The sequence below is a fragment of the Crinia signifera genome, chromosome 1 (assembly GCF_055691185.1).
Source record: "Crinia signifera chromosome 1, ASM5569118v1, whole genome shotgun sequence".
In the NCBI taxonomy this organism is placed as follows: domain Eukaryota; kingdom Metazoa; phylum Chordata; class Amphibia; order Anura; family Myobatrachidae; genus Crinia; species Crinia signifera.
Window position 1 is genome coordinate 94570240 of NC_139217.1, and position 27166 is coordinate 94597405.

The window sequence follows — 27166 nt, forward strand, 5'->3', positions numbered from 1 at the left end:
CACTAGGTGCTTTACATTCATAATTACCTAGGATTTAGGACAGTATCGGCTACAGTAGGGAAGTGCCCTTGAAAAATCTATGACTCAAATGTGCACATTTTTTTTACATCAAGTATTACTTATCGGAACCAGCCTGTGTCATAGGGATGTAGAACCTGGCAGCAGCAGTATCAGCAGTATACGGTCACAAGTCGACATGCATTGGGTCGACCACTGAAGGTCGACATGCGTGAAGGTAGACATGTCTGAAGATCTACATGGGTTAGGTCAGCAGGGACATTAGGTCGACACATGCATCAGGTTGACATGGGTTTTTCACCGTTTTATTTTTTAGGTGACTGGTAGTATTTCATGCCCTACCATCCACTAGGGCGTGGTGGGAAAATAAAATTGTGTACACAAAGCATGGCAAGCGAGCTAGAGGACACATTTAATGTCGGCATCCAGGACAAAAAAAGTGAAAAACCCCATGTCGACCTTTTGACTGTCGACCTAATGCTTGCATCAACCTAATGACCCTGTCAACTTAACCCCATGTCAACCTTGATGCGTGTCAACCTTCAGTGGTCAACCCATTGCGTGTCGACCCCATGATCCATACCCGTTTCAGCACAGATCCCCTGAAGAAGGTGCGGCAAGATCTGTAACTACTGTCAGGTTCTACAGCACGATGGCATGGGCTGGTTCAGAGGACTAAGCCCATATAATAATAGGCTAACGCTGCTTCTCACCTCTATGGGGGGAATTCAAGTGTTTTGCATGCTGCAGCCACTAGATGGCATATGACGGAGCAAATAAAGGGTTGTTCGGTTCGGGTGTAGAGAGCCACGACTGTTAAGTTGTTCCTTCATTTTGACAGGATGGTAACTAGTACTTTATATTCTGTGATGTCAACTAAAGTTCCTCTTTTACTGCATTTCTGGTGTGCTGGTTTGAAGCTAGATAACTAACCAGTTGTGGATAAGATTACATTTATTTATAATATATACCAGGCACCCACTGCTCTCGATAAGGATTATGTTTTGGATAATGGAGCTAAAATGTGCTAACCCACCTGACTTTGCATGCATTAATATGGTTTCATGATAAAACTAAAGCCTTCTTGAAAGCAAAGAGGAAACATCTACATTTAATGAGCGCAGGGTTTGCTGGGAAGGGTGGAAAAATATATATATATAAGCAGGTGATGAAAACACACAGTGCAGCATCAGATTAGCAGCATGCTTGACCTGCATTTGACTGGAGATTTCAATGAAAATTTTAAGACCGGAATAAAAAAGGAAAAAAAAAATAAGCAATGTGCTCTAGCAGCGCCAGGCAAAAGTCAAGAAATTTCTAAAAGAGGTTATGAAAATAATAAGGATGGAGAGACGCCGCCATAGTTTGGCAGCATGAGAAGAAATTTATAGAACACAGCTAAATGAAGGAATACTGGGCTGAGCTATAACCGGATTAGATATGCGGCATAGCAGATGACATGTCTCCCTGTGACAGGAGGGCATTCACTTTCATTCCGTGGAGAAGTAGATCATGTCGTCCCCCTGTATTTTGTAGATTAACTCCTGAGTGAAGAGGAGGGCATGGCAGAATATATTAAATACACGGATTCCTTATTGTTGGTCACCTACACGTGGTCGTCTCAATTTTATATGGACTTTGTAGAGACGTGATGTCCTGCTTACTGCGTGTGATTTACACCCATGGGCGGTGGATGCCAGGTTGATCGCTTTTGTGAAAAAATAACATTTGACGCAATAGCATTGTGTTCTACTGTGGAACTAAAAGTTATTGGAGAACCACAAGTCCCTACATGCAGGACATTAAAGGGCCTGCTAGGGACATATATACATACATGTATCCCTCGTAGGTCAGTCCTCTTCTCTGATCGTAATCCATTAGGTACCTGTGAAATATTTACTCACCTACTGCAGTGTAGGCCAGTCCTCTTGGGTCCATGTAGCAACCAAGGCGGTTGAAAAAAACAGAAACCAATCCAAACCAGCACACTGTTTACATACACAGCCCTACCTGGTCAGCCCTGGCTTAGGAAGTCCTGACGAGGGGGGGGGGGGGGGGGCTTTATTGGGAGGTCCCCACTCCCCCAAGGTTGACCAGTTAGGGTGCTAATGCTTCGGGCCGGTGGAGCTTATATAAAAACTTTCCCCCGGGTATGGCATTTTTGGCATAAATTTGGTTGACTGCATTATTTTATCCCCTGCATTTTTGGAACCGGGACCGGTCCAAGAGCCTGGTGCTGGTGATTTATGCACCATGCGGCCCCCAAAAATCACACATTCCTGTTACTAAAAAACCACACCTTATTACATGTGTGATGTGGTGCGATTTTTTTTTTTTAGGTGGCAAAAAAAATATTGCATTACATTTTACCCCCTGATCTCTTGCATCTAATTTTTCCACCTGCCAATACATCTGCCGCTTCCAAAAAAAAAGGATGTAATGGGAGGAAATAAAGGGTTGATAAAGTGGACAGAGAAAAATTACCAACCAGCCAGCTCATAACTTTCAAACAACCTTTAATGTGGCAGTTAGGAGGCAGATGTATTAAGCCTGGTGAAGTGATAAAGTGGAAGGGGATAACGCACCAGCCAGTCAGCTCCTAATTGTCCTTTTTGAAACCTAGCCTGTAAAATGCTCGTTAGGAGGTAATTGGCTGCTGCGTTATCACCTTCCACTTTATCACTTCACCAGGCTTAATACATATGCCCCTATCTAACCAAGGCTTAATACGTATGCTTTGCAGCCTTTAAAATGGCAGGTATGGCCTCCATACAAGTAATAGCTGAAAAATTAGGATTCGGAGTCGATACCGATATTGTTTGCTGCGAACATCGTCATGTAGAACACTAGTTCAGAAAAATAAACTATTACATTGAGATTGTATTATCTACAAGTAAATAAATATTCCACATCTCTTACAAAACCCTTGCTTCACTTGGAAAGATTTAATGTGTGGGAATGGCACCTGTGAACAGAATATAGTAAGGGATTGTTCACAGACCCGGATACAGCTCATCTACGCTTATCAGGGGGGAGTGTTCTTTTGCAAGTACTCCATCACTGGATGGAGGATTGGTAATGAGGATGATCGGCTTTTCACTGGCTAAACACACCTGAACCCCCCTAACCACTCTATATAGATCATTAATGTGGATAATGCAAATACTTAACTGATAGTCACATGCAAACTATTTTAATTTTAAATATTAAGACTAATAGGGATATTCAATGCCCCGACGGCGAGCTATACGGCGTGCAGTGCTGTCATAGTATTCAACTCCCTCCCTTTCACTCGCAGTTTCCAACACGCTGGTTCCCTTCAGCTAAGTGAAAATGGTGAGTGTGACCATTAAAACTGGCCACATAATGCGGTGGTTTAAGGGGATCCTCGCCATCCTCTCACGGGCCTTTATTCTGATCTGTGCGGAAATTCCCGCATTCTTACGGAGCGGTCAGCACGCCACGGTGTTTTGCCGCATGCGGCCATCGTCCGTAGAAACGCCCACGTGTCCTCCGCATTCGGACGGACTCACTCTTTAAGAACAGGGCGTGTTTACGGACGACATACAAAGCATGCGTGTGCGGGAGAAACACTCCGATTCGGCACGGTATTACAGAGTATTACAGAGTATGCTCGGGAATACCGCATCCGAACGGGAGCCAAGCGGTGCTACCGCACGTAAGCGGAGTATTTACGCCAAACAACCCACTATGAAGTATCTTCTGCAATACATCACATGACCCACTTATTCAATTACCTATCCTCATAAAAAACTGCTTATTTGGAATTGGAATCAATTAGATTCCAATATATCCTTACAAGCATGCCTAACACATGCATTGCACACATTAACCCTTACAGCAATGTAAGTGCAATGGTTTGTATTACACCCTGTGTAAAAGATTATAACCAATCTACACATATACTATTTAAAGTGCAAATAAAACCAACAACTGTGAACTTGCATAAAGAATTTATTTAACCAGACAATTAACATAAATAAAAAAATATAAAATTATAAATTAAATAAGCAGGTCTTTGAGGTCCTGCAGGTCTGCTTGAAGGAGCCTCAGATGGTGCTCCGCTCGCAGGAGGGCCCCACGCACCCCCTCACCTGCCGGTGTGGTGTCATCTGTGGGCATGTCAAAGGGGCAAAAATTAGTCATGTTATTCTTGCATACATTTCACATACTGCGACATAAATTGCACAAATGCTAGGTGACATGTGTGTATATATATATATATATATATCTATGTAGACTGCATGGGTCCTCAAACTGCGGCCCTCCAGATGTTGTGAAACTACAAATCCCAGCATGCCTTGCCACAGTTTTGCTATAAGGAAGTGTTAAAACTGTGGCAAGGCATGGCGGGATTTGTAGTTTCACAACATCTGGAGGGCCGCAGTTTGAGGACCCATGAATGTAGAGAGATAGAGACACACATAGATAAATAGATATGACACATACATATATACATACATGCTAACTTATTTACTACATACTGTATTTTTTGGCCTATACCCTTTACTCTGCAGAAGACATAACAGTCATATTGTTTCTTCTCAGTCACAACCCACCCATGACTAACCAATGACAACCAGGTCATGGCCTCCGTCAATAAGAACTTGTCACAATCTGCTCAGTCTAAGTTCAGTGATGGTTCGTGGCATGGGAGTTATGCAAATGTCAGGAATGCACAGTACACATCCTCAAAATCATAATTCTGTCTAAACCAACCTACAATTCTGTGAGGGCAAAAAAACAATCAGAACTACAGGGGGTGTTTAGGTAGAGGAGGCTCCTGGGACACTGGCAACTTCTGACTCCATTCCAAGGTAGGCCGGGCCATACTCCATTTATAGCATACATCCTATAGTTTATAAATAACATTCACCAACAATATAGATTCCACTATTTGATGGGTCATAATCAACGCTTGCAGCAGGTGAATTTAATCCACAAATGATCCACTCATCCCTTTACTCCAGGATCCTGTTTAACTACAACGGTTATGTGGCAGTCAAAATGGAGCTCCAAGCCATCCCACAAACCGGTGTAATTCAGAGGTGTCCTGGATGAAAGGGATGCCTTGGACACCCCATCTAACCCGTACCTGTATCTGTAGCTACCCACTTTGGGGTCTATATGAATAGTATGGGACAAAAATTTTTTATCACCAGTGCAACATAACAAATACCAGTACAACTACTTCATGAATGATGCATTATGTTAACATACCGATCTGCTGGTATTCCGGGGCCTGGCACGCCTCCTCCCCATCGTCATCCGACTCCTCCGGGGCAACCGTGGCCTCCTCAGCCCCCTCCTCCGCCAGCTCCTCTGCCACAACAACCTCCTCCTTCAACTCCTCCTCCACCTCCTCCTCCTCCTCCTCCACCACCACCACCACCACCTCCTCCTCCACCTCCTCCTCCGCCACCAACACCTCCTCCTCCGCAACCAACTCCGCTTCCACATCCTCCTCCACCACCTCCTCACGCACCTCCTCCTCCTCCACCACCATCTCCTCCTCCTCCACTTCCTCCTCCTCCACCCTTGCCGCCACCTCCTCCTCCGGGTCTTGGGCCTCCTCCTGGCCCAGGGCTGCCTCCGCCTCTTCACGGGCCTGTCGTGCTTGGGCTCGTGCTGTGTGGTAGAAAAAAACATCATGGTCAATGTGGGGTCATTGGGGCACATGTATTAATCCATAACAAGACATACATGGAAGGGTGATAATGATGGCAAACGATGCAGGAAAGTAGCTCCTTACTGTTAATGGATTCCAAATTGTGACATTTAAATTAGTATGTGATTGGTAGTAATTTGTTCACACATTACAACCCAGGCATTTATCAATGTGTAACACATATTAGATCTGGCACATTGTATGCATCATAATCCTCAATGCTATGGCATTACATATAAAAGCCACATGACTGCATGTTAACCAGGAAGAAGCACACATAACAGTCTATGGACTTTTAAACCCATGGACACCCACTTATCATGAGACACATTTTATTGTTTATATATGCTATGTTGTAAGTGCGAAATTTCATAGCTAAAATACTCACAATCAGCAATTTCGCCCCTGAGTTGCTGGAGCAGCTGGGGCTGGCGCCTGCGGAGGTCCGACCACCGCCTCTCCAGCTGCCCGAGGGACCTCCGCACCCGAGTGCGGGCGTAAATTCGGCGCCCTGCCGCAGCATAGGCCCTCCGCTTATGCCGGTTCGTGATAAAGGGCCCTGCACGGCCCAGCCTTGTCTCCATGACGGAGACAAGAACCCTCAGCTCCGCATGTGTGAAGGGTTCTGCCCTTCGTGTCTCCGCCATGTTGACAATGGCATCTATCAACCAATCAGGTGGTGGCATTGGTTGATCACAGTTATTTGTGTTAATAACTTTATTGTTCATCTTTACATGAACAGCGTCTCTGCGCCAACACAAATGGTGACAAATTCGCTTGCCTTCAAAACAGTAGTGTTGATGTATGGCAATGAACAAATCTGATATATATAAAACACAGTGTGTATGCACTTAGCAAATCCAATGACGCCTCGCTCCGCCAAGCAACGCGTGCTATAGCTTAGCAACGCATAGCTGTACTTAGCATTATTTACTCTATGCATCTATGTGTATGCGTACATTTATGTGTAAAAGACACATACACACACTTGCAGGTATCCTGAGACCACCATTATCCAACAGCCCTGCCTGCCTGCCTGCCTGCCTGCCTGCCTGCCTGGCTGCCTGGCTGCCTGCTCCTTGAAATGTTGAAACATGTGAATAAATTCTAATATCATATATATAGATATATATATATATATATATATATATATATATATATCTGCAAACAAATCAGACATCAACACATGAAAAAATCCCAAACACATTACAGAATAAATCAATGTACTCACCAGTCATCAGGGATAGTATCAACTACAATAATGAAGATATAACAAACACATAAGATCCCTTGAACAAGGTATAATAATTAGCACCAATATTTACCTTCCCCCAAAACTAAGCACATATGATAAATATCTCCTATTTCTTTGCCATTAGGAGGGCAGGCTGGCTAATTTTCGTGTTGTAACACTGACAACTAACACACTGTACTTATTTGAAGGGGTGATTTGTACAATAATTGGTGTGTTCTGTCAACTCGATAACATGTACCTGAAGTATCTTTGCGCCACAGAGTCCCGCAGCTGGTATCCCCTCCGGCATTCAGGGGCGCGGGATGGGCGCATGGGCGGATCTTGCGGCTCAGATGGTACCTCCCACTCATCAAAGGGTATCTCACGCCGCACAGCAATGTTGTGGAAAAATATACACAGGCCCACGATCCTCGACACCATTTCAGGCGCATATTGTAAGTCACCACCAGTGCGGTGGAGCACTCTAAATCGACCTTTTAAAAGGCCAATTGAGCGCTCCACCACTTGCCTGGTGGCAACATGCGCCCGATTGAATGCCTCCTGTGGGCCCGGTGCTGGGTAGCTGTACGGCGTAAGTAGCCAGGGCGTACATGGGTAACCGGAGTCACCCAGAACCCACGCATCACGGCCTTCCAGCTCTTGGAGTCTTTGCCATATCCCGGTTTGTCGGATGACATGAGAGTCATGGGCACTTCCGGGAAACTTCGAGTTGAAGGCGAGAATCTCCATGGATGGGCCACATACCACCATCACGTTCAGTGAGTGGAACAATTTGCGGTTCCTATATATCTTCTCACTTCGAGATGGAGGCACAAATGGTACATGGGTGCCATCCACAGCCCCTATCACATTAGGGAAGCCAGCAATTTGATGGAAGGCCTGCTGGCTTCTGCGCAGGGTCTCGGTGGCAAATGTCATGGCCATGAAGTGCCCCTTGCGCCTGAACATGGCCGACGTCACACGCCTCAGGATTCGGCAGAAGGCCGGCTGAGATATTCCAGCAAGTACTGCCACTACTTGTTGGAATGATCCTGAGGCGCAGAAATGCAACACCGCCAGCAGCTGTGTGTGAGGCGGAATTGCTGTCGTGATCGCGTGTAGAGGGTCCAGATCGCTCTGAATTAAGATGAGCAGATCCAGAATTACATGTGGCGGTAACCGGTACCTAGTAAGTACCTCATCATCGGGCATAGCAAACAGAGTCACCCGTGTGCGATAGATTCTAGCACGTCCTGGCCTCCTTGGGCGACGAGTGGGGAGAGCCGCAAGTGCCCTTAGCCTCCTCTCCATGTAGCGCATAATAGCTTCTGCAACCTATAAAGAAATGAACATAAATACTGATGCACCTATGCACATAATGGCCATATCCCACTACAAATAGATTTGTAGCCTTCAATACGTACAATAGATGGCCGCCCCGTGAAATCCCGCAGATCCATTTGACTCTCTAATGATGACACAATAATATGAACTCAATACACACCGTCCAAAACACACATATAAAGGTGTCAGCATTTTTTGCCGACATCATGTACTATGAGACATTTCATCTATTGCTGGGACATGTTGTCCTGCAATAGATGAACCCACACATGTTTAAGACCTGTGAGTGAAATAGTGAACATGTGACATGTTGCAATAATGATACACGCACTTTGCTGGCCCAACAATCTGTAGTCAGTGAGGCAATGGTGCATACATTCATACACTTACATTGTTAATGGATATCATATCTACAAGGAGCATGGAAGAGCTTACCTTAGACCCTGACAAGTCCAGATCTGGAGACAAATGATTCTAGCAGCAACTCACTATTTATAGGGCTCTCACATGTGTGGTCTATAACAGTAGAGATGAGTATTGCATGATTTGTGGCCTGGATTATCTAAGGGATTGGGCTACTTTTAGCTTGCAATAAAACGCCACAATACCACAGTAGTCATAATTCAAATGTCATGTCATGCTAGCAAATAGCATGTGTATTGTGCAATAGTCACAGGTGTATCAGAAGATTCTATGCAATGTTAGCATTGGTGACCAGTATTTCATGTAGAACTTTCGCCAGGTTTTACACAATGGAATTTCCGCCACCGTATGCGGCGCGAAAAAACAGCGACGTACGCTCACGCACGGAACGCAGCTGCCGCTGATGTCCGCCAAACAGGATACACAAACAGTATATAAAGGTCTATTAGAAGGTGACAATGTTGTTGCTAACATGTCTGGATCCCAACCAGAGCTGGACCCAGAGCTGCAGCAACTTTTTCACCAGATGGACTCCAGCACCACCTATGTGCCACTGCACATGCAGGCAGTGGGTAATGAGGAGGCTGCTGGCCCTTCTACAGCAGGGCAAGCTGCACCTGACCATTCTACAGCAGGGCAACCTACACCTGGCCCTTCTGCAGCAGCCCAACCTGCAGCTGGCTCATATGCACCATCAGCAGAATTGTTTGGAACACAACCGGGGACTTCACAAGGTAGTACCATGGCCAGCACTTCAAGTGCAGCGACTGGTGCCAGGGGGCGTGGCCAGGGACGTGGCAAGGGGCGAGCCAGTGCAACAGCGGAACCACCCAAAAAAAATAAGGCATATGAAGCACAGGAGCTGGCCATCCTGGTTCCCCGAGCACGTGATTGGATAGAGTGTCCATCCGAGAAGCTGACACACACACGCAGATGGAAGATTTGGGAACAGATAATGGCAGAGATTAATGAAGTAGCGCCACAAGTTCGTGAGGCCGACCATGTGAAGAAGAGGCAAGTTGTTTTGTGATACATGTGGCCAGTAATAGCCAAGTAAAGATTGAATTGATGCTTAGATGCATTTAGCAAATGGCCCGTGAGGTTGTTACGATACACATACATTATTGCCATGTTATTTGGTTGAGAGTTAGAGTAGGGTGATTGTGAATGTGTATTGTAACGGTTGATATCATAGTTGCATGTAATATTATATATGGGACATTAATCACATGTTGTAATATGTAGCACAGAGCAATGGCTGCAACAGCTAACATTGGGAGTGACATGTATTAATATGTCAACTTACATTGCAGGTGGCAGGACTTCAAAACCAACCTGAAGAGGAAGATGACCAAGCGGTGGGAACACAGCCAGACATCTGGGGCCGGGCCCATGCCATCAGGGCTAGAGCTCACCCCCCTGGAGGTGATGGCCGAGAGCTGTATAGCAGTTGAGGAGATCAGGGGGGTGAGCACGATGGATAGCGAGGCCCCAGCTGAAGTGTTTGCGTCTTTTCTGGAAGGTAAATATTGGTCATGCCATAAACTTGTGCAAGTAATTATCGTAGAATGTCTCCTAATTGTGTTTATCTTTTCCCACAGACACCCCACCGCTTGGTGAGGACTCTGCTCAGGAGGTGGAGGAGTCCGTGCCACCTGGCCCCAGAGGTAGGCCTGTGCAGCAGCAGGCATCGGCCCAAGCCAATTTGGCCGCCTTGGCCCAGGTGCTTGGGGACATCAACCAGCAGGGAGACTTGGCATCAGAACGGGTGCGTAGGACCGAGGAGATCCTGGCGAGCTTGGTCAGCACCCAGCAGTCCATGGCTGCGAGCATGCAGGCCATGGCTGCAAGTGCTCAGGTGCTGGCCGAGCAAGCCACCCGCCAAAATGATCTCCTCCTCCACCATAATGAGCTTATGGTGGAGCTGATTACCAGCAACAGGGTCCTAATGTCATCCGTTTCTGGTGCATTACCACCGGAAACACTCCCTGCTGGCAGGAGGGGTAGACCAGCCAACCCCTCCACATCATCTGCTCCACCTGCCCCAGCATCTGGCCGTCCCCGAAGAGCTGCTGCACAGGCCAAGGAGCCTACCAAGGCCAAACGTGGTCGGAAATGAACTTGTGGCTGCATTAATCTCCGCCGTTATGTGTTCCCAAATCTTCCATTGTGCTGTGTGTGTCAGCTTCTTGTGTCCAATCACGTGCTGAGGGTAACCAGATGAGCCCTTGCTTCATATGTCCTTAGTGGTTCCCCTGTTGCCCTCTTTTGCCTGCCATTACTGTCAGCTGTACTTGAAGTGATGGCCATGGTACTATCTTGTGAAGTCCCCGGTTGTGTTCCAAACAATTCTGCTGATGGTGCATATGAGCCAGCTGCAGGTTGGCCTGCTGCAGAAGGGCCAGGTGTAGGGTGCCCTGCTGTTGAATGCTCAGGTGCAGCTTGCCCTGCTGTAGAAGGGCCAGCAGCCTCCTCATTTCCCACTGGCTGCATGTGCAGTGGCACATAGGAGGTGCTGGAGTCCATCTGTGTGCAATTATATATGTTTTGTATTATTATTTATTTTGCAGCATTCCTGCCATGTTGTTTATTGTTTGTATGTATTATTTTATGGTCATTGCATCACACTGGCATTGAGTGTGACATGAATATAAATAAATGTGTTTACTTTACCCAAAATGTGTGGTTTCATGAGTACATGTCGAATACACATGTGTATTGATAGTATTAATATTCTGTCATGTCCATTGTTAGCAGTTTGAAAGGTCTGACAAGTACAGCATATGTGGGGGACTAGTAAGGTTTCCTTGAAGCAGCAATGGTTTCAATTAAAGCACTGACAAGCGGCCTATTAGTCAGTAATGAGTAAAGGAGTAGATTCTATTGGGTTCAGGTGTTAATGGTTGTAGTCATTAGGCGTACGTTCGCCTACCGCATGAACGAGTGGTGTCCGCAAAGCAATAGTACACTTGTGGACACCGCACATTTCTGCCCTTTTTAATCGCGTGCATTCGGAGTGGTTTCCGAATGTACGCCCCCCAACATAAGTTTACTCCCCCGTGTCCGCCCATGTTTCCGCCCCGTTATGCCCACTTTGAAACTACGCCCATGTGTCATTCCGCATGACGCCCATAATACGCCCCTATTTCCCGAATGATAGCGGTGAACAGTTCTGGACGGGATTTGGCCGAACTGGTACCGAGTCAATGCGTGGCACATGCGCGTTGCGTTCTCCACGCATGCGCAGACGCCGTAAAGACGCGATCCGAAAGTATGCGGTAAAGTCCGCGTCAATCAGAATAAGGGCCTCGGTGAGGATTTCTCCTTTACATTGAATGTGGCGAGGATGGCTTTTCCTCACTGAAAATAATCCATCCTCATTGTAGAAAACCCCCTCGCAGCGGCATTAAATACCGCCCTAGATGTATTCATTAAATAATAATAATAAGTGATTATATTTCGGTTTGTGTCTGTATTTTACTGCGTTTTACATGTTAAGCGCAATGTCCACATTTAATAAAACTGACATATGTCATTAAATCTTATGTATATAAAATTTGAATATAGTATTATATTGTGTATGAATTAGGTGATGTTACTACTAAACACATACACATCCCCGGGCTTCTGTTCCCTGTGGCATAATCCAAGCACACATGGTACGGTTTACCCCTGGCATTAACCTTTATGACTCATTGGCTACTGTTGCTGAGCTGGGTGCAGCTTGAGGTGCACCATTCACACATGATTGGCGCTCGCTATTTGGATGCATTTTATGTCAAAAACATAGGTGGAAGTGCTATCTACAGGACTCTACATGAGGAGACCAAAACCTCACAACTATAACTTGTCTAGCACATAACTATTACACAAATGGGTTTGCATGGGTGGCTGTTTTACAGGCCAGGGTCCATAACTACCTATCAATTTCGCTCCAATGTACATACAAGTATACAGGTAACAAATGAATAAAGTACACATTCATGTCATCCACCCCAATTCTGAAGGGTCTGGAACAGTTAGACAATACAATATGTCGGTTTTGACGGTTTTTAAATTTAAAGATATTTGATTTATGTGTTATTATGCGTATTTATTTTGATAAGTGGAAGAAACACAGCTGGTGCAGGATAGGAGAATGGAAGCACACCCAGCGGCACAGTGGGCAGTGTTACCTCTTACAGGAAGGAATGAAGCAGAGATTCTTCATTTATTGTTATTGTGAGAAAAAAACATTCCTTTCTAAGAGAGGCGGGAAAACTTACATCACCAGAAATGTCAGTCTGTGATCCAGCATCCAGCGTCTGTCTGGACAGTGACAAATGGGAGTTGGTGAGGCCGGTTGTTAAGTCTGGCTCTGATCTTCCTCTGCTTTGTTCTAGATGAAATAGTTCCTTCAGCTTTACAAGACTCTGATAAAACAAAGCAGAATTTACACTTTAAAAAATATATCAACCAAGACAGAGTTCCAGAGAAAGCAGAAAATAAATACGGCTAAACATTTTCTCTCCACGGAGAGTCACAATACTGTGCTGTGCAGAGCAGGCTACAAGTATGCCCTTTCACAATACTATTTCTTTAGTAACTCATGTACCCATTATTGTATCAAAATATAAACTAATGCTACACTGCTGCAAGCCTGGCTACCAAAAAACTACTTTTTGTAATTTACAAATGTAATTATTGTATTTTCTAAATAAGCAAGGCTGGGCACTCAGTGATGTGGGAGGGGTCGCCTGTCAGTCATTGGCACCCCAGAAGATCAGAGCATGGTGTCACTGTAGCAGCAGCAGATGTGAGGCTAGGCCATACTTGCCTACTTTTAAAAACTAGTTTCAGGGAGATTATATTTGGTAGTAGAATTTTGCAAAGCGCCCAATTGAGGAGGCCTGTAATGCTCCTCCCACAGGGCGTGTCTAGTTCCATATATGGAAAGATTGTGAAAAGAGATTGTGAACGTGGTACCTAGAGGCGTGGGTGTGTACGGAGAGGAAGCTTTTGAAATTAATTATATCCAAATATAGATGAGCCCCAAAGCAGTTAGTAGAGCGACTATACTTGCTAAAGTGCTGGGAAATGATGCTGATGATTCAATGTAAATGTTTCTATCTCTCAATCCTTTTTTCTTAAAAAATGTAACAGTGTAATGTGAGCTAGGTGAAATGAGGGAGATTGCTAGACTAATGAGGGAGAGAGGGAGATTACTGCTATTTCAGGGAGTCTCCTGCAGAATGCAGGAGGGTAGGCAGCTATGGGCTAGGCAGAGGGTGATGTGAGTCTCAGCCCATAAGGCCTGGAGTGGACTAGTGTGCTGTGCTGCGGCTGTGTGGCAGGGGACTGCAACAGGATAACAGCAGCAGCACAAGAAGGAAACACCTGAAAACTGGAGGAAATGATAGGCGCTACCAACAGCAGCAGCAGCAGCATGGTGAACAGGATCACAGTCAGTATAGATGACAGCATGGAGCAGCACATGATAGGTCGGACATCAAGATGGATCAAAAAATTCAAATAATTCAGATGGCTTATTTTGTAAGCAACTTGGATATCAACATTCTTGTGAAGGTCCCAATTTGATGACTAAACAGCCAGATAAGATACTTTATGGCGCAGGCATAAGTGGTGCCTAATGAAAAGTCCGGCCTTTCCAGACTGTAAAATATCATTACTACAAGCAGAGGAGGACAACACAACCTCTTGGTTCTGCCCGCTGGCTGGAAATTCTGTGCACATGGATAAAGTGTTCCTGAACAAATCTATGCCTCATTTTATAAGACACCTGCTTACAGGAAGAATTGAGCAGCCTATGCAGGGGTGTAACTAGATATTCGTAGGCCCCATAGCAAAATTTTGTAAGGGCCCCTCATTCAGCAACTGATGTTGATATATGTATGTAAAACATATTACTTAGGCAGTAGAGATGTGCCCCCCTCAGCTCTGGGCCCCATAGCAGCTGCACCCCTTGCACCTATGGTAGTTACGCCCTTGAGGCTATGGCATCCACGCAGAGGAGTATGAGTGTGTACTATAGAAAATAGCTCTAGATGATTTCACCAAGAGCATCAAGGAACTTCCATCCTAAAAGAAGCATATTTTTTTAAAAGATGGGCGTTGAGAAGATCTGTACATTGTTCTTATACGTGTGCAGGTGTCATTGTACATGACTGCCCAGGGCAGATGCTGATTCCCTAGTGATTTTAACAGTGGTACAGAAGCATTGGCTGCACTGGAAGCAGAGGTGGATTGCAAACCGTTTCATACAGTTAGCTGAGGTGATTCATTTTATTTTATTTGTTCATGTCAATAAATAACCCATTAGAAATTTAAGTTAAAAAACATACATGTAAAATAAGACCACTCTAAGTGTAGTTTGCTTATTGCCATTCATGTACCTATATACATTCCAATACTAGAAGAAATGTTTCAGTGTTGTAATATTGAATTAAAAATGATAAATATATATAGACAGGTCTATTTTAACATCACAAAATGCTTATTCAGTGTATTAGAAACCTATAATAAAATCACACAAAAAATATAGTATTGCTATACTGAACAATTTCCTTTACATTGTTTTGTTGAAAACTAATATTCTATAAATGCCAAGTCATTTCTTTTGTCTTATTTTTCGATTGCGGTCTATGGGACCTATCTATCTATCTATCTATCTATCTATCTATCTATCTATCTATCTATCTATCTATATAAGGCCAAGTACTCCTCACATCTATGAGGTGAAGTACCACAGGTGACCACTAGACTGACCAAATTACTCCTAAACAGAAAGTGAAAGCAAAATGATTTGTTTCAAACTTGCTGGTTATGGGCAGAGGGAGCTGTAAAGACAGAGATGGGAGGTAGGAGTAGATAGGGACTAAGCCGTCATTTTCACAGGCTTTTAACCCCTTCCTGACACAGCATGTTTTTGCCTTCCTGACCAGAGCCCTTTTTTTCAAATCGGACATGTATCACTTAAGTGGGGATAACTTTTTTTTGCTTTTACTTATCCCAGTGATTTTGAGATTGTTTTCTCGTGACACATTGTACTTCAAGTTAGTGGTAAATTTGGGTCGATACAGTCTGTGCTTTTTTTTTGAAAAATTCCAAAATTTCGCAAAAAAATGGAAAATTTAGCAATTTGCAAAATGTTAAATTTTCTGCTTGTGAGACAAATAATCATACCACTCAAAATAGTTAATAACTAACATAGACCATATGTCTACTTTATGTTTCCATCATTATTTCAACTTCCTTTTAATTTTTTTAGACACTAGGAGGCTTACAATATGAATAGCAAATTCTCAAATTTTCAAGAAAATTTCAAACACTGATTTTTTTAGGGACCAGTTCAGTTCTGATGTGACTTTGAGGGACTTGTATGTGAGACACCCCCATAAATGATGCCATTTCAAAAACTGCACCCCTCACAGTATTCAAAACAGCATTTTGGAAGTTTGTTAACCCTTTAGGTGTTTCACAGGAATTAAAACAAAGTGTAGGTGAAATTTCAAAACTTCATTTTTTTTGCAGATTTGCAATTTTAATACATTTTTCTAAGGAACACAGTAGATTTTACTAGAGAAATGTGACTAAAAATTGATTCCCCCAATTCTTTTGTTTTCAGAAATATCCTATATGTGGCCCTAGTGTGCACGTTGACCAAACCACAGGCTTCATAATAGAAGGAGCACCTACTTGATTTTGGAGCCTCCTTTTTATGAGATTATTTTTAGGCACCATGTAGGTTTCTAGGCACCATAAGATGCTAAAAGTTAGGAACCTCCCCCACAAGTGACCCACTTTGTCTCCTTTATTCCTTGTGAAAATGAAAAATTTTGAGCCAGATCTGCATTTTTGTGTAAAAAAATGTAATTTTTTACACAAAAATGCAGTTCTGGCTCAAAATTTTTCATTTTCACAAGGAATGAAGGAGACAAAGCACCCCAAAATCTGTGCCCCAATTTCTCCCGAGTACGGCAATGCCTCATATGTGACCAAAAAATACCATTTGGGTGCATGGCAGGACTCAGAAGGGAAGGAGTGATATTTGGTGGTGGAATGAATGGTGGGTGCTATGTCGCATTAGCAAGACCCCCGAAGCACCAATACAGTGGAACCCCCCCCACATGTGACCCCATTTTGCTCACCAGCTTTGGGAGGGGGGCTGGCGCTGCGGCTGGTGGGGGGGTGGGAGGGGTGCTGACGCTGCGGCAGCCGGGTGGGTGGGAGGGAGGGGGGGCTGCCGGGTGGGAGGGGGGGGCTGGCGATCGGTGGTGATCGGTGCTGTACTTAACAGCACCGATCACCACCGATCACTGTGTTACCGAGCGGCTTAGCCGTCGGTAACACAGAAAACGCTGCAATTGGCTGTTCACATTTGAACAGCCAATCGCAGCGATCGCCGCGAGGGGGGATGTCTGCTGTCAGGGACAGCAGACATCTCCAAACTGTCACCGCGTCTATAGACGCGGTGACAGTTTAAAACCATGACGTATATATACGTCTTCGGTCGGGAAGTACCTCCCGATCATGACGTGTATATATACGTCATATGTCGGGAATATCTTTCTATCTATCTGTCTATATATATATATATATATATATATATATATATATATATATATATATATATATATATATATGTGTATATATATATATATATATATATATATATATATATATGTGTATATATATATATATATATATATATGTGTATATATGTATATATATATGTGTATATATATATATATATATATATATATATATATATACACACACATATGTATATATGTGTATATATATATATATACACACATATATATATATATAATTCAGAACATTACATGTTATTTTATTTATTTATTTTATTTGTGCTGCGGCTGGCGGGGGGTGGGAGGGGGGGAGCGCTGCGTGCGCTGCGGCTGCCGGAAGGAGGGACTGCAGGCCGGGACTGCCGGGTGAGCTGCCGGGTGGGTGGGAGGGGGGGCTGGCGATCGGTGGTGATCGGTGCTGTACTTGTACACCGATCACTGTGTTACCGAGCGGCTTAGCCGCCGGTAACACAGGAAACGCTGTGATTGACTGTTCACATTTGAACAGCCAATCACAGCGATCGCCGACCGGGGGGGCATCCCTGCCCCCCCTGGGCAGCGAGGGGGGATGTCTGCTGTCAGGGACAGCAGACATTTCCAAACTGTCACCGCGTCTATAGACGCGGTGACAGTTTAAAGCCATGACGTACATTTACGCCATGTGTCGGGAAGTACTTCCCGACCATGACTTAAATGTACGTCAAATGTCGGGAAGGGGTTAACTAGTTTATTAACAAGGTTATTTGTAAAAATGGGTGTAAAAATTGCCAAGCAAACCTTTTAATTAGACCATTTGAGTGCCGACGTTGCTGTGGGAGACACTCTAAATATCCGTTATAAATGCCAGCGCCGCTCACAGCGCCAATTCTATTTTTGTGTGCAATATTTATGTTCTGCTTTCAGTCCGCCTACTTCCATGCCTCTGGCGCTCAAGCTTTGTGGAACTTGCCCGCATGGACTAACGCCATCAGATGGCATTAGTCTGTTACCTGCACTGGGGCTGCCATCCTGCAAAATGATCTGTTGCCTTGATAAGCAGTGATAAGAAATATTACTATTTGGGTGTAGTACAATATGTCCCTGTGTAGCTTTCCATTTACTAATAATGGAAAAAACTGCAATAACGGAAAAATTCTGTAATGTGAGGTTCTGGGTATTTCACCGGCTGTCCTAGTGCTCATGCATGGTGGTTGGCCTGTGCATTTACATGCTGCAGGGATCAGAGAGGGATCCCTTTCAGTGGATTTCTGCATAAAGAAGCCCACAAGCTTCTCTACACAATACATATACCATATATACTCGAGTATAAGCCAACTTTTTCAGAACATTTTTTATGCTGAAAAAGCCCCCTCTCGACTTATACTCGAGTGAGGGTCCCACTTGAGTCAATAAGTTTTTCCCAGTTTTTTGTTGTAAAATTAGGTGCCTCGGCTTATATTCGGGTCGACTTCTATACGGTAGATGGTGTTGCCTACTGGTGTACAAGGAAAGTTTTGCTTGATAAATATCGTGAATATTGCAAACTACAGAAATATTAGTTTTTGGATTTCTGACTCCATTTTACCCTTTGTATATCCCTCCCTATTTTTTTTCCTTCTAGTAAAAACAAAAAGTTAGCAAACCTGCATAAGGTCCTGCTTCTCCTTTTCTCCGGTGTTGATGGCCTTCCTTATGCTCTTCATCTCAGAAAGAATGTCCTTTGCTTCGCGAAGCTCATAACCATTCTGACCTCCTGACATTTTTTGGTCAATGCTGGAGAGAGATGAGAAAGGTAAACACACACTATCAAAAGTAATTTAAGACAAATCTAAGCATGCAAATATGGCATAACGATGAAAGCAAAACACAGAACTTTAATAAAAAAAATTTAGCCGTTGGTACACTCCGCTTGTTGTCAGTGTAGAAAATTTCTATGAGATCCCTTCGGTGATGTGACGCCTGGAAGGATCCTCTCTTTTAAAACACACCTCCCAGGCCAAATTGCAGCCAGAAAGGGAAAACCTGTTCAATTGCAGTAGTTCTCTTTGAAGCGTGCCAAGTTGCCTCAAAAATTAACAAAAACTAATTCTGTGCAGAACTACACGAACTGGGATTCAAACGGATTCCCCATGCACCCAATTCTCCAGATATGGCCCTGTTCCACTTCTCCCGGTTTCCAGATGCAAAAATCTGGCTTGGTAGAAAGAAATTCTCAGAGTGAGGAAGCTATTCCCACTATCAATTTGTACAGGTATTACGCACGCTTTTGGACACCGTTTTCCAACAGTATTCAAAAAATTGGAAACTCAATGGACCAAGTGTATCACCCTTAATATGTAGATAAATGATCCTCTTATAAATGTGCAGCGGGAGTCAGATACTGGACTCAATGGTTTTTGTCTGTGTGTTTTTATCGTGATTCTGTACATACAAATTTCTACAAATGGTTGCAGAAATGTAAGCGCTGTTCCTGAATGGCGATTGAAGGAAACACAGGGGAGTGGCCAAAAAGATTAGATATTGCACATTGAGTTTTGGAGTTACAGTAGGAGCAAGTTTCATCTTTGCTCCTTTGGCCATGGCTATCCATGGCTATCCATGGCTATTCTATTGTTCTCAGCTGCAATACGTATTGTATTGCAGCTGATAACAATAGAATAGCCATGGCTAGCCATGGCTAGCCATGACCAAAGGAGCAAAGATGAAACTTGCTCCTACTGTATAACAAGGAAAGTGGCTATGCATGAAGCCTTAAGGCCATATTCTGGCTTTAAGGCTAGAGGCCATATTCTGGCGGGGAAACATAATCTGGCATGACTGGCGGAATACGTCTGAAGGTGCAATAAGTAGTACTTTAGTGAGGTGGCATAACTAGGGAGAGTGCAGGGGGTGCAATTGCTATGGGGCCCGGAGGCTTGGGGGGCCCCAAGAACCAGCAGTCCCCTGCACCCTATTCATTTTTTTTCCAATAGATGGACGGACTGATATACTGTGTGGAGCTGGGCAGCACGTCTCGTGTGCGCCTGGATCTCCTGGGGGGGTTAACAGGCTCTGATGTTGCACTGATTAGCATGTGTGGGCAGCGCTTCGGCTCCTACTATGCTGCGTAGGCAGTGGCTGTGCCGTTTCCTGTAGTCCTCCTTCAGTCAGTGGCGGTGCCGCAACCAAACAAGTGACACGCCACTGCCTGCGCCGCGCACAGGAGACGAGAGACGAAGCGCTGCCCACACATGCTAACCAGCGCAACATCAGAGCCTGCCAACCCCCCAGGAGATCCAGGCGCACACATGAATCGTGCTGCCCACACAGTAGATCAGTCCCAGTATATTCATCCAGTGCCGCATCAGAAAGTGCACCAGTAGATCCGGCACCATATCAGCAGACACGGCACGTTCTTGTGAGACACGGCACCACATCAGGAGACCTGACATTGCCTCAGGAGGCCCAGAGCTACACAGGATTTGAGACACGGCAATGGCTGCTGGTGAGTGAAAGACCTGCCACTACCAGATGTGTACAGCACAGTTTGTGCTGGGGGACGACGACAAACTGATGCCTTGCTCTTTACCCTCTACCAATCCCCTCAAACCCCATTGCTTCCCTTCTCTCCCCCTGGCTTTCTCAATAACCCTCTTTGTCTCACCTCTCTTCCTCCTTTCTTTCAACCCCCCCCCCCCCAACCACCACCACCACCGGCACCACCAGTCTTTCCGGATTTTTCACTCTCTCTCCCCATACCATTTTGTCTTTCCTCTTTTTCTCGCCCCTGTCCCCTCTCCCACACCCACTCTCTCTTCCATGTCCCCTCTCCTACACCTCCTCTCTTTCCTGTGTCCCCTCTCTCTAGGGTGACCAACTCATCCCTTTAATCCGGGACACATATTAATTACACAGGTTCTGTGGCTGGCTTTCACCTGGTTTTAAACTGCCACACCTCAAGACTCCATTTCACCTGGTTTTAAACTGCCACAGAACCTGTGTAATTAATATGTGTCCCGGTTTAAAGGGATGAGTTGGTCACCCTACCTCTCTCCTGCCATATGTCCACTCTTTCTCTCCTCCTACCAGCTATCCCCTGGACTCTTCTCTTTCTCTCAACACATTCTGCCTTCCCCTTTGTCTCACCTCACTATCTCTCGTTGCCCCTAGTCACTCTCTTTCTCCACTATCTCTCTGTTTCTCTACACTTCCCCTCCCTCTTTCCTCCCTCTCCCTTTAACAGTATATCTCTTTCTCTCCCCTCTCTCTACCTGACACCTTCTTTCTCTGACTCCCTATCTCTCCCCCTTCTCTCCCTGAAACCTTCTCTCACTCTCTGGCTGGAATGTAATAAAGTCCTAGTTCCATGGTCATGTGGGATGCCGGACAAATTTTGACATTTATTTAAAGGGGCAATAACTCACAAGTCAAAATCATGCATTGTGAGTGATTTCCCCTTTAAAAATAATGTCAGCGTTCGGCCAGCATCTGCACAGCCACCAAACACGGGCTGCATTACATCCGGTCCCCTGTCTCTCTCCCTTTCACTCCCTAACACCCACTCTCACTCCCTTTCTCTCCCCATTTCTCCCTGACATCATCTCTGAGTCCCTTTCTCTGCCCATCTATCCCTCACACCCTCTCTCTCTCTATTGTAACAATGCTGGGGGGGGGGGGGGCCTTTCAAAATTCTGCTATGGGGCCCGCAAATTTCTAGTTACGCCCCTGCTTTAGTGTCTACACATGTGAATAATGGGCATCTTACTCCTTGTACATTCAGGCACGCGGATCTACACCAGGTAAGGACCTTGTGGCCACATCAGCATAAAGATACAACTGCTGCCTAGTTTGCCCCACAATCTGTACCCACCCCAGAAAATAAAAAAAACATATCCGTAAGAAACTTTAACAATATACAAGTGCAGTATGAGACAAAGCCATCCAACAAACAAACAAAAACAAACCAACTCTAGTTTTCAATATTACCGTCAAATTATTAAACAGGTATAGACAATGCCCATCTACAAACACACACTGGACTTGTCTGCATCTCACTGAAGAATATACCACATGGTTCATATTTTACCCATACCTGTGCAGCATTGACAACAGGTTCTCTAAGCTTTGGGAAAAATCCATTTTGGATATTATGTAAATATTGTATACAGCACGGGTGTCAAACACAAGGCCCGCGGGCCAAATCCGGCCCGCCAGACCTCGTCATGTGGCCCGCGCGAGGAGATAGCACGCAGGGCAGTGTGTCCCAGCTCCTGCCTAGGCCACCTCCTCTCACCCACCCCACCGCGGCCGCCTTACCTGTTCCTCCACTGTCGGCGGCCATGTTCCTGTAGGCACATATGTATGCGGCTACAGAAACATGGCCGCCAGCCTCCACGGCTATGTGGAGGAGGGCCCGGCCGCCTGTTCCCTCTGATGCCCGGCAGTGACAGACACTGGGTGGGGACGTCATGACGATGACGCCGCCCGCCCATGCGTCTGTAGAGAAGTAGGAGCAGGCAGGGAAGCTGGACCGGGAGTCGGGGACAGTGTGGCCGCAGCAAGCAGTGAAGAAAAGCTGGAACCGGCCCTTTGAGGGTGACCAAACTGCTGATGGGGCCCCCGATGAATTTGAGTTTGACACCCCTGGTATACAGTATTACGAAAAGGTAAAACCACCTAACATGTTCAGGGATGTCATTTTCCTCAAGCTTACATGTTCTTCTATGCCTGCATGAGGAATGTTTGAGTGTGTGTGCCCGAGTTTCTGCAACAACTGTCCATTGTTCCCCTGTGGTATGTTGTTGACGGTTTCTCACACATGCTTTGGATTCCTATCAAAATTGCTTGCTAGCAAGCTGATTTAAAACAATACTGCGTTGTTGTATTAATAAAATAACAGAGCAATTGGCTACCCTTTAATCTGGCACAGTGGCATGAGGTGTGATTACTTTAAGTACAAAATGAGATGAATGAAAAAGGAAAAAAAGGTTTTTATTTCTAGCTTGGATTTTGTAGAAACCAACATGTATTTTCTCACCTGGTTCACTGATCTACGATTGCCACACAAAATACTCTCCTTCCTAAGCAATAGCAGACACGGATCCTACAGATGTTTCTTTATAACACCTCAACTATTACACAATTACAACAACAAAAAAACAACAACTTTCAAATGTGATTTATTAAAATAGATGGCTACGCTGACTCACAGACTGACAGCTTCTCTAATCCATTCCGCCAGGGAAACGTTAAAATATTAAAAAGCGTTATAAAATCCAAGTAGCAGATTTTTCATTAATGTCAACTAGTAGAAGAAAGGTTGATATTTTCAGAGGAAAAACAGTGTTGTCCAGTATAGGATTGATAGTAGAATTTTATCGTTTATATTGTGGCAAAGAGGGTACTTTGCTAAATTCTGATGTTGAGAACAAAACTCACTCCCTAGGACAAGGTTAAGAATCATGATGTTTCCTATAGCAATGGTGTTACACATTGTACAGTGGCATTTCCTGGGTGTGATTGATTTGGTGTGTGTGCAGGATCCAGGGTAGCCAACTTTTACAGTCCCTCTCTGGGAGAAACCCGGAGAGGAGACTGTCAGCATCACTTCTGGGAGCGGGGTCTGATGGAGACATTATCAGTCCCTGCCCCCAGTAATGCAAATCCTGCAATATGTGAGTCTCTGTTGAGGGGGTGGGGCTAAATATGAGTGGTTTGCATATTTAGCCCCACCCCTTCTGCCGAAAAGCCGTGAATCGCGGCATTTTAAAGCTTCTGTCACTGGGGAAATGAGGAGGGGGGGGGGGGGGGTTAGGGGGACCGCCGGAATCCGGGAGGGTTGCCCACCTTTCAGGGGGGCCGGAAGGGGGAGCCGATTTTCGGGAGCCTCCCGGCCATTCCAGGAGGGTTGGTAACCCTGATGGGATCCCATTGGCAGGTTCTGTCAAAATGTCTTACTTTAGGTGATCATATAGGACAATCCAGCCACTGAGCTTGATCACCAAAAAGAAACCATAATAGACACTGAGGGTGAAATTTTATAGGATGAGAGATTCAGAAAGTGAGAGATTTGGTAAGAAAATTTTATTAAAGCGGCAATCATTTACACTGCAAAATCAAACTGCTTTTTCAGTGTAAATGATTGCTGCTCTAAAAAAAAAAAATGGAGAATTCTTACCAAATCTCTCACTTTCTGAATCTCTCATCCTATTAAATTTCAGCCTGTCCATCATGAAAAAAAAAGATGACTAGTAAAAACTGCCAAAAGGGTCCAAAGACCACTAGACAGGAATCAGGCAGGCATTAATTACTGAAGGCGACACATTTTTTCAGCAAGCATTTCTATACCGCGAAAGCTCTGAAGCCCTAATGCAGTGATGGCTAACCTTGACACTCCAGCTGTTGTTGAACTACACATCCCAGCATGCCCTGCTACTGTTTTAGCATGGCCAAATAGTAAAACCGTATAAGGGCATGCTGGGATGTGCAGTTCAACAACAGCTCGAGTGTCAATGTAAGCTATCACTGTCCTAATGTGACAGAGTAAAAATGATTTCTCACTGAAACTAAAGCATCACCGAGGAAATTAACTTTTGGTAAGATTTAAAATAAACAAGAGAACAAAAATGTGGCACAAACTTTTACACACAGAAAAGGGCAGGTCTCCTATAACTTATCTATACCCATCTGGAACTCAGTGGAGGGAGTTCAGGAGACCGATCAGTGAGGAGTTTTAGGGCGGTATTCAATCCTGTTGCCTATTCAATGAAGGCAGATTCGGATCTGTTTTGTTACTTTTGTCGGGACGCTCTGACAGTCGAAATCCCCCCCTTAGTGTTCTGCGAGAAGGTTAATAGGAAACATGAAAATGGTTCGCCCAGATCAGACAGCCATGATGGACTCTAAAATTGTGGATCCCTTCCTCTGGCATATGGGGCCCCATAACTGCCATACTGAACCTCTGCCAGTAGGGGATAGGAGCGGTATAATCTACTCTGTGAGTGTGGCATTGTGTGTAGCACAAAATATTAGGATCTTGAACCCACACCACGTGTAATCTAAATAATGGCCATTTCCATATAGCAAAAAGCACAAGGCTTTAAGGGAGCTGCCCCTTTGATTACAAATTTCCTCAAGAATAAAATCGATTTTGGAAGCAGTGTTTTAGATCTTAAGGTTCTATTTTTCAAAAGCAAAAAGGATAACCCCCCATAGGAGATATTAATCTTTAAAGAGTTGCTCTTGCAGGACAAAATACAATATACTCGTGCTTGATGCATTGGCCCAAGTAATTTAAGGTCAGCGTGTAGATGTATTTTTTACTGTCACATGAACATTTCTATTGGTTGGTGGCCCTGTCGCTATCAATTTCAAGCTATTTAAGTTGGTTCTCTTGAAGTTCAAAAGGCGACTCTGGGCGAGACAAATCTCAATTGAAACAGTTAAAAGTGGAACGATCTATGCACACAGATGATATCAATTTGTTTTATTCCCATCTCTTTTTATAAATACCATTTATTAAACTGACTGTGGAATGTTCTATACTGTCAAAGGGTTAGTTTTATTCAAAGTTACAGCGCGGTTAGCTCGCATTACAAAATGTTTGTCCGTGTCTTTCTAAATACCGAACAAAAAGATGAATCCCCGTGACATCTACAATTCAAACTAAATGAAAGAGGCAAACCATTACAAGCAAAAAAACTCCTAAAATAAATAACCATAATGTTCTTCTCCGTTTGCACAAAGGACTGTCAATGTCACAATGTCAGGAGATATGTGGAGTGTCAGACTTTAATAGCAGTAGAACTAATTTCTGTTTTAATATCTGCTCATATCGCTTCCTAGCCTTTACACAGTCCATAATGCCAATGTTTGTTACTGCATCAAAAGTGTGAAGTATCAGACAGTGTGTAGCACAACAAGGAAGACCATGTTAAAATCTCATGGACTCCGATGGAAGAGACTGTTTTTTTTTTTTTTTTACACGTGTCCTAAATATAAAGGTTACGCTGAATGAGAAGGAGGGATGGGGAATGTTATGCCAAGATGCAGACCGAGGTGTTGACAGAACAAAGACTTGCTTAAACTCACCGCTGCAGTGTCTGGAACCCTTGCTCCTTGTACAGTAGTTCCTGCTTCATATGTGACAGTTCCCTCTTTAGTTTCTTAACCTGGTGAATTTAAAAAAAAAATTGAATAAGCCTGAGCGCTGGTCAGTTTGCAAGTTTGTCTAGTACAGTTTGTCTACTACAGCCTAAGTTAATCCTACGGTTAGGTGACATGAGAACTTTATTCTCGCAATGGTAGGGGAAGCAGGGACTAGTTCTGTTATAGACTTCCCAGCCCACCTTCATAGCTTCTGCTATCATTGTCAGCTGTTGTTAAGTTTGATTGCAAGGGAATATTACATGCAGAATAGCATACGTCATATCTAGCTCATCATACGTCATACCCAGATTGTCATATGTCATCTCCAGCTCATCTTAATTCATGTTCAGGGAACCATCATTTTAACTTAAATAGCGCCTTATACTTTTCCTTCTATTACTTAAAACAACTTTGATGGCGCCAAATCCTTTCCTTTTCTGATACTCCGATACTTATTTCAGTGTAGTCTGCTGATAGAGCTGTTTTTGTACCCAGTACTTGTCCTTTATTGTCTTTAACTGTAAGTTACGGTTTACGATTTTGCTTATTTGTTTATGTACTCTGTAATTGGGCACTGTGGATCCCTTGAGGCGCCATATAAACAAAGGATAACAATAATAATAATTATAAATTTTATGACTGAAGGAACAAACAGAAAGCTTACCCTGACTTTTGTGGTGGAGATTTCAGCCTTAAGGATATCAGGATCATACTTTGTACTGGACGATGAGCCTGAAAATACTGAAAAAAAAAAAAAAGAAA

At 44.3% G+C, this 27166-nt stretch overlaps 1 protein-coding gene across 1 annotated transcript in view; it reads right to left on the reverse strand.

Moving 5' to 3' along the window:
* Positions 1-27166, reverse strand: part of WWC2 (WW and C2 domain containing 2) — a 190367-nt gene that overhangs the window by 65796 nt on the left and 97405 nt on the right. The window contains exons 4-7 of the mRNA XM_083170703.1: positions 27069-27145; positions 26348-26427; positions 18922-19051; positions 12974-13120 (exon numbers count right to left, since the gene is read on the reverse strand). Coding sequence (XP_083026829.1) covers positions 12974-13120; positions 18922-19051; positions 26348-26427; positions 27069-27145 — 434 coding nt within the window. The remainder of the gene's footprint in view (positions 1-12973; positions 13121-18921; positions 19052-26347; positions 26428-27068; positions 27146-27166) is intronic.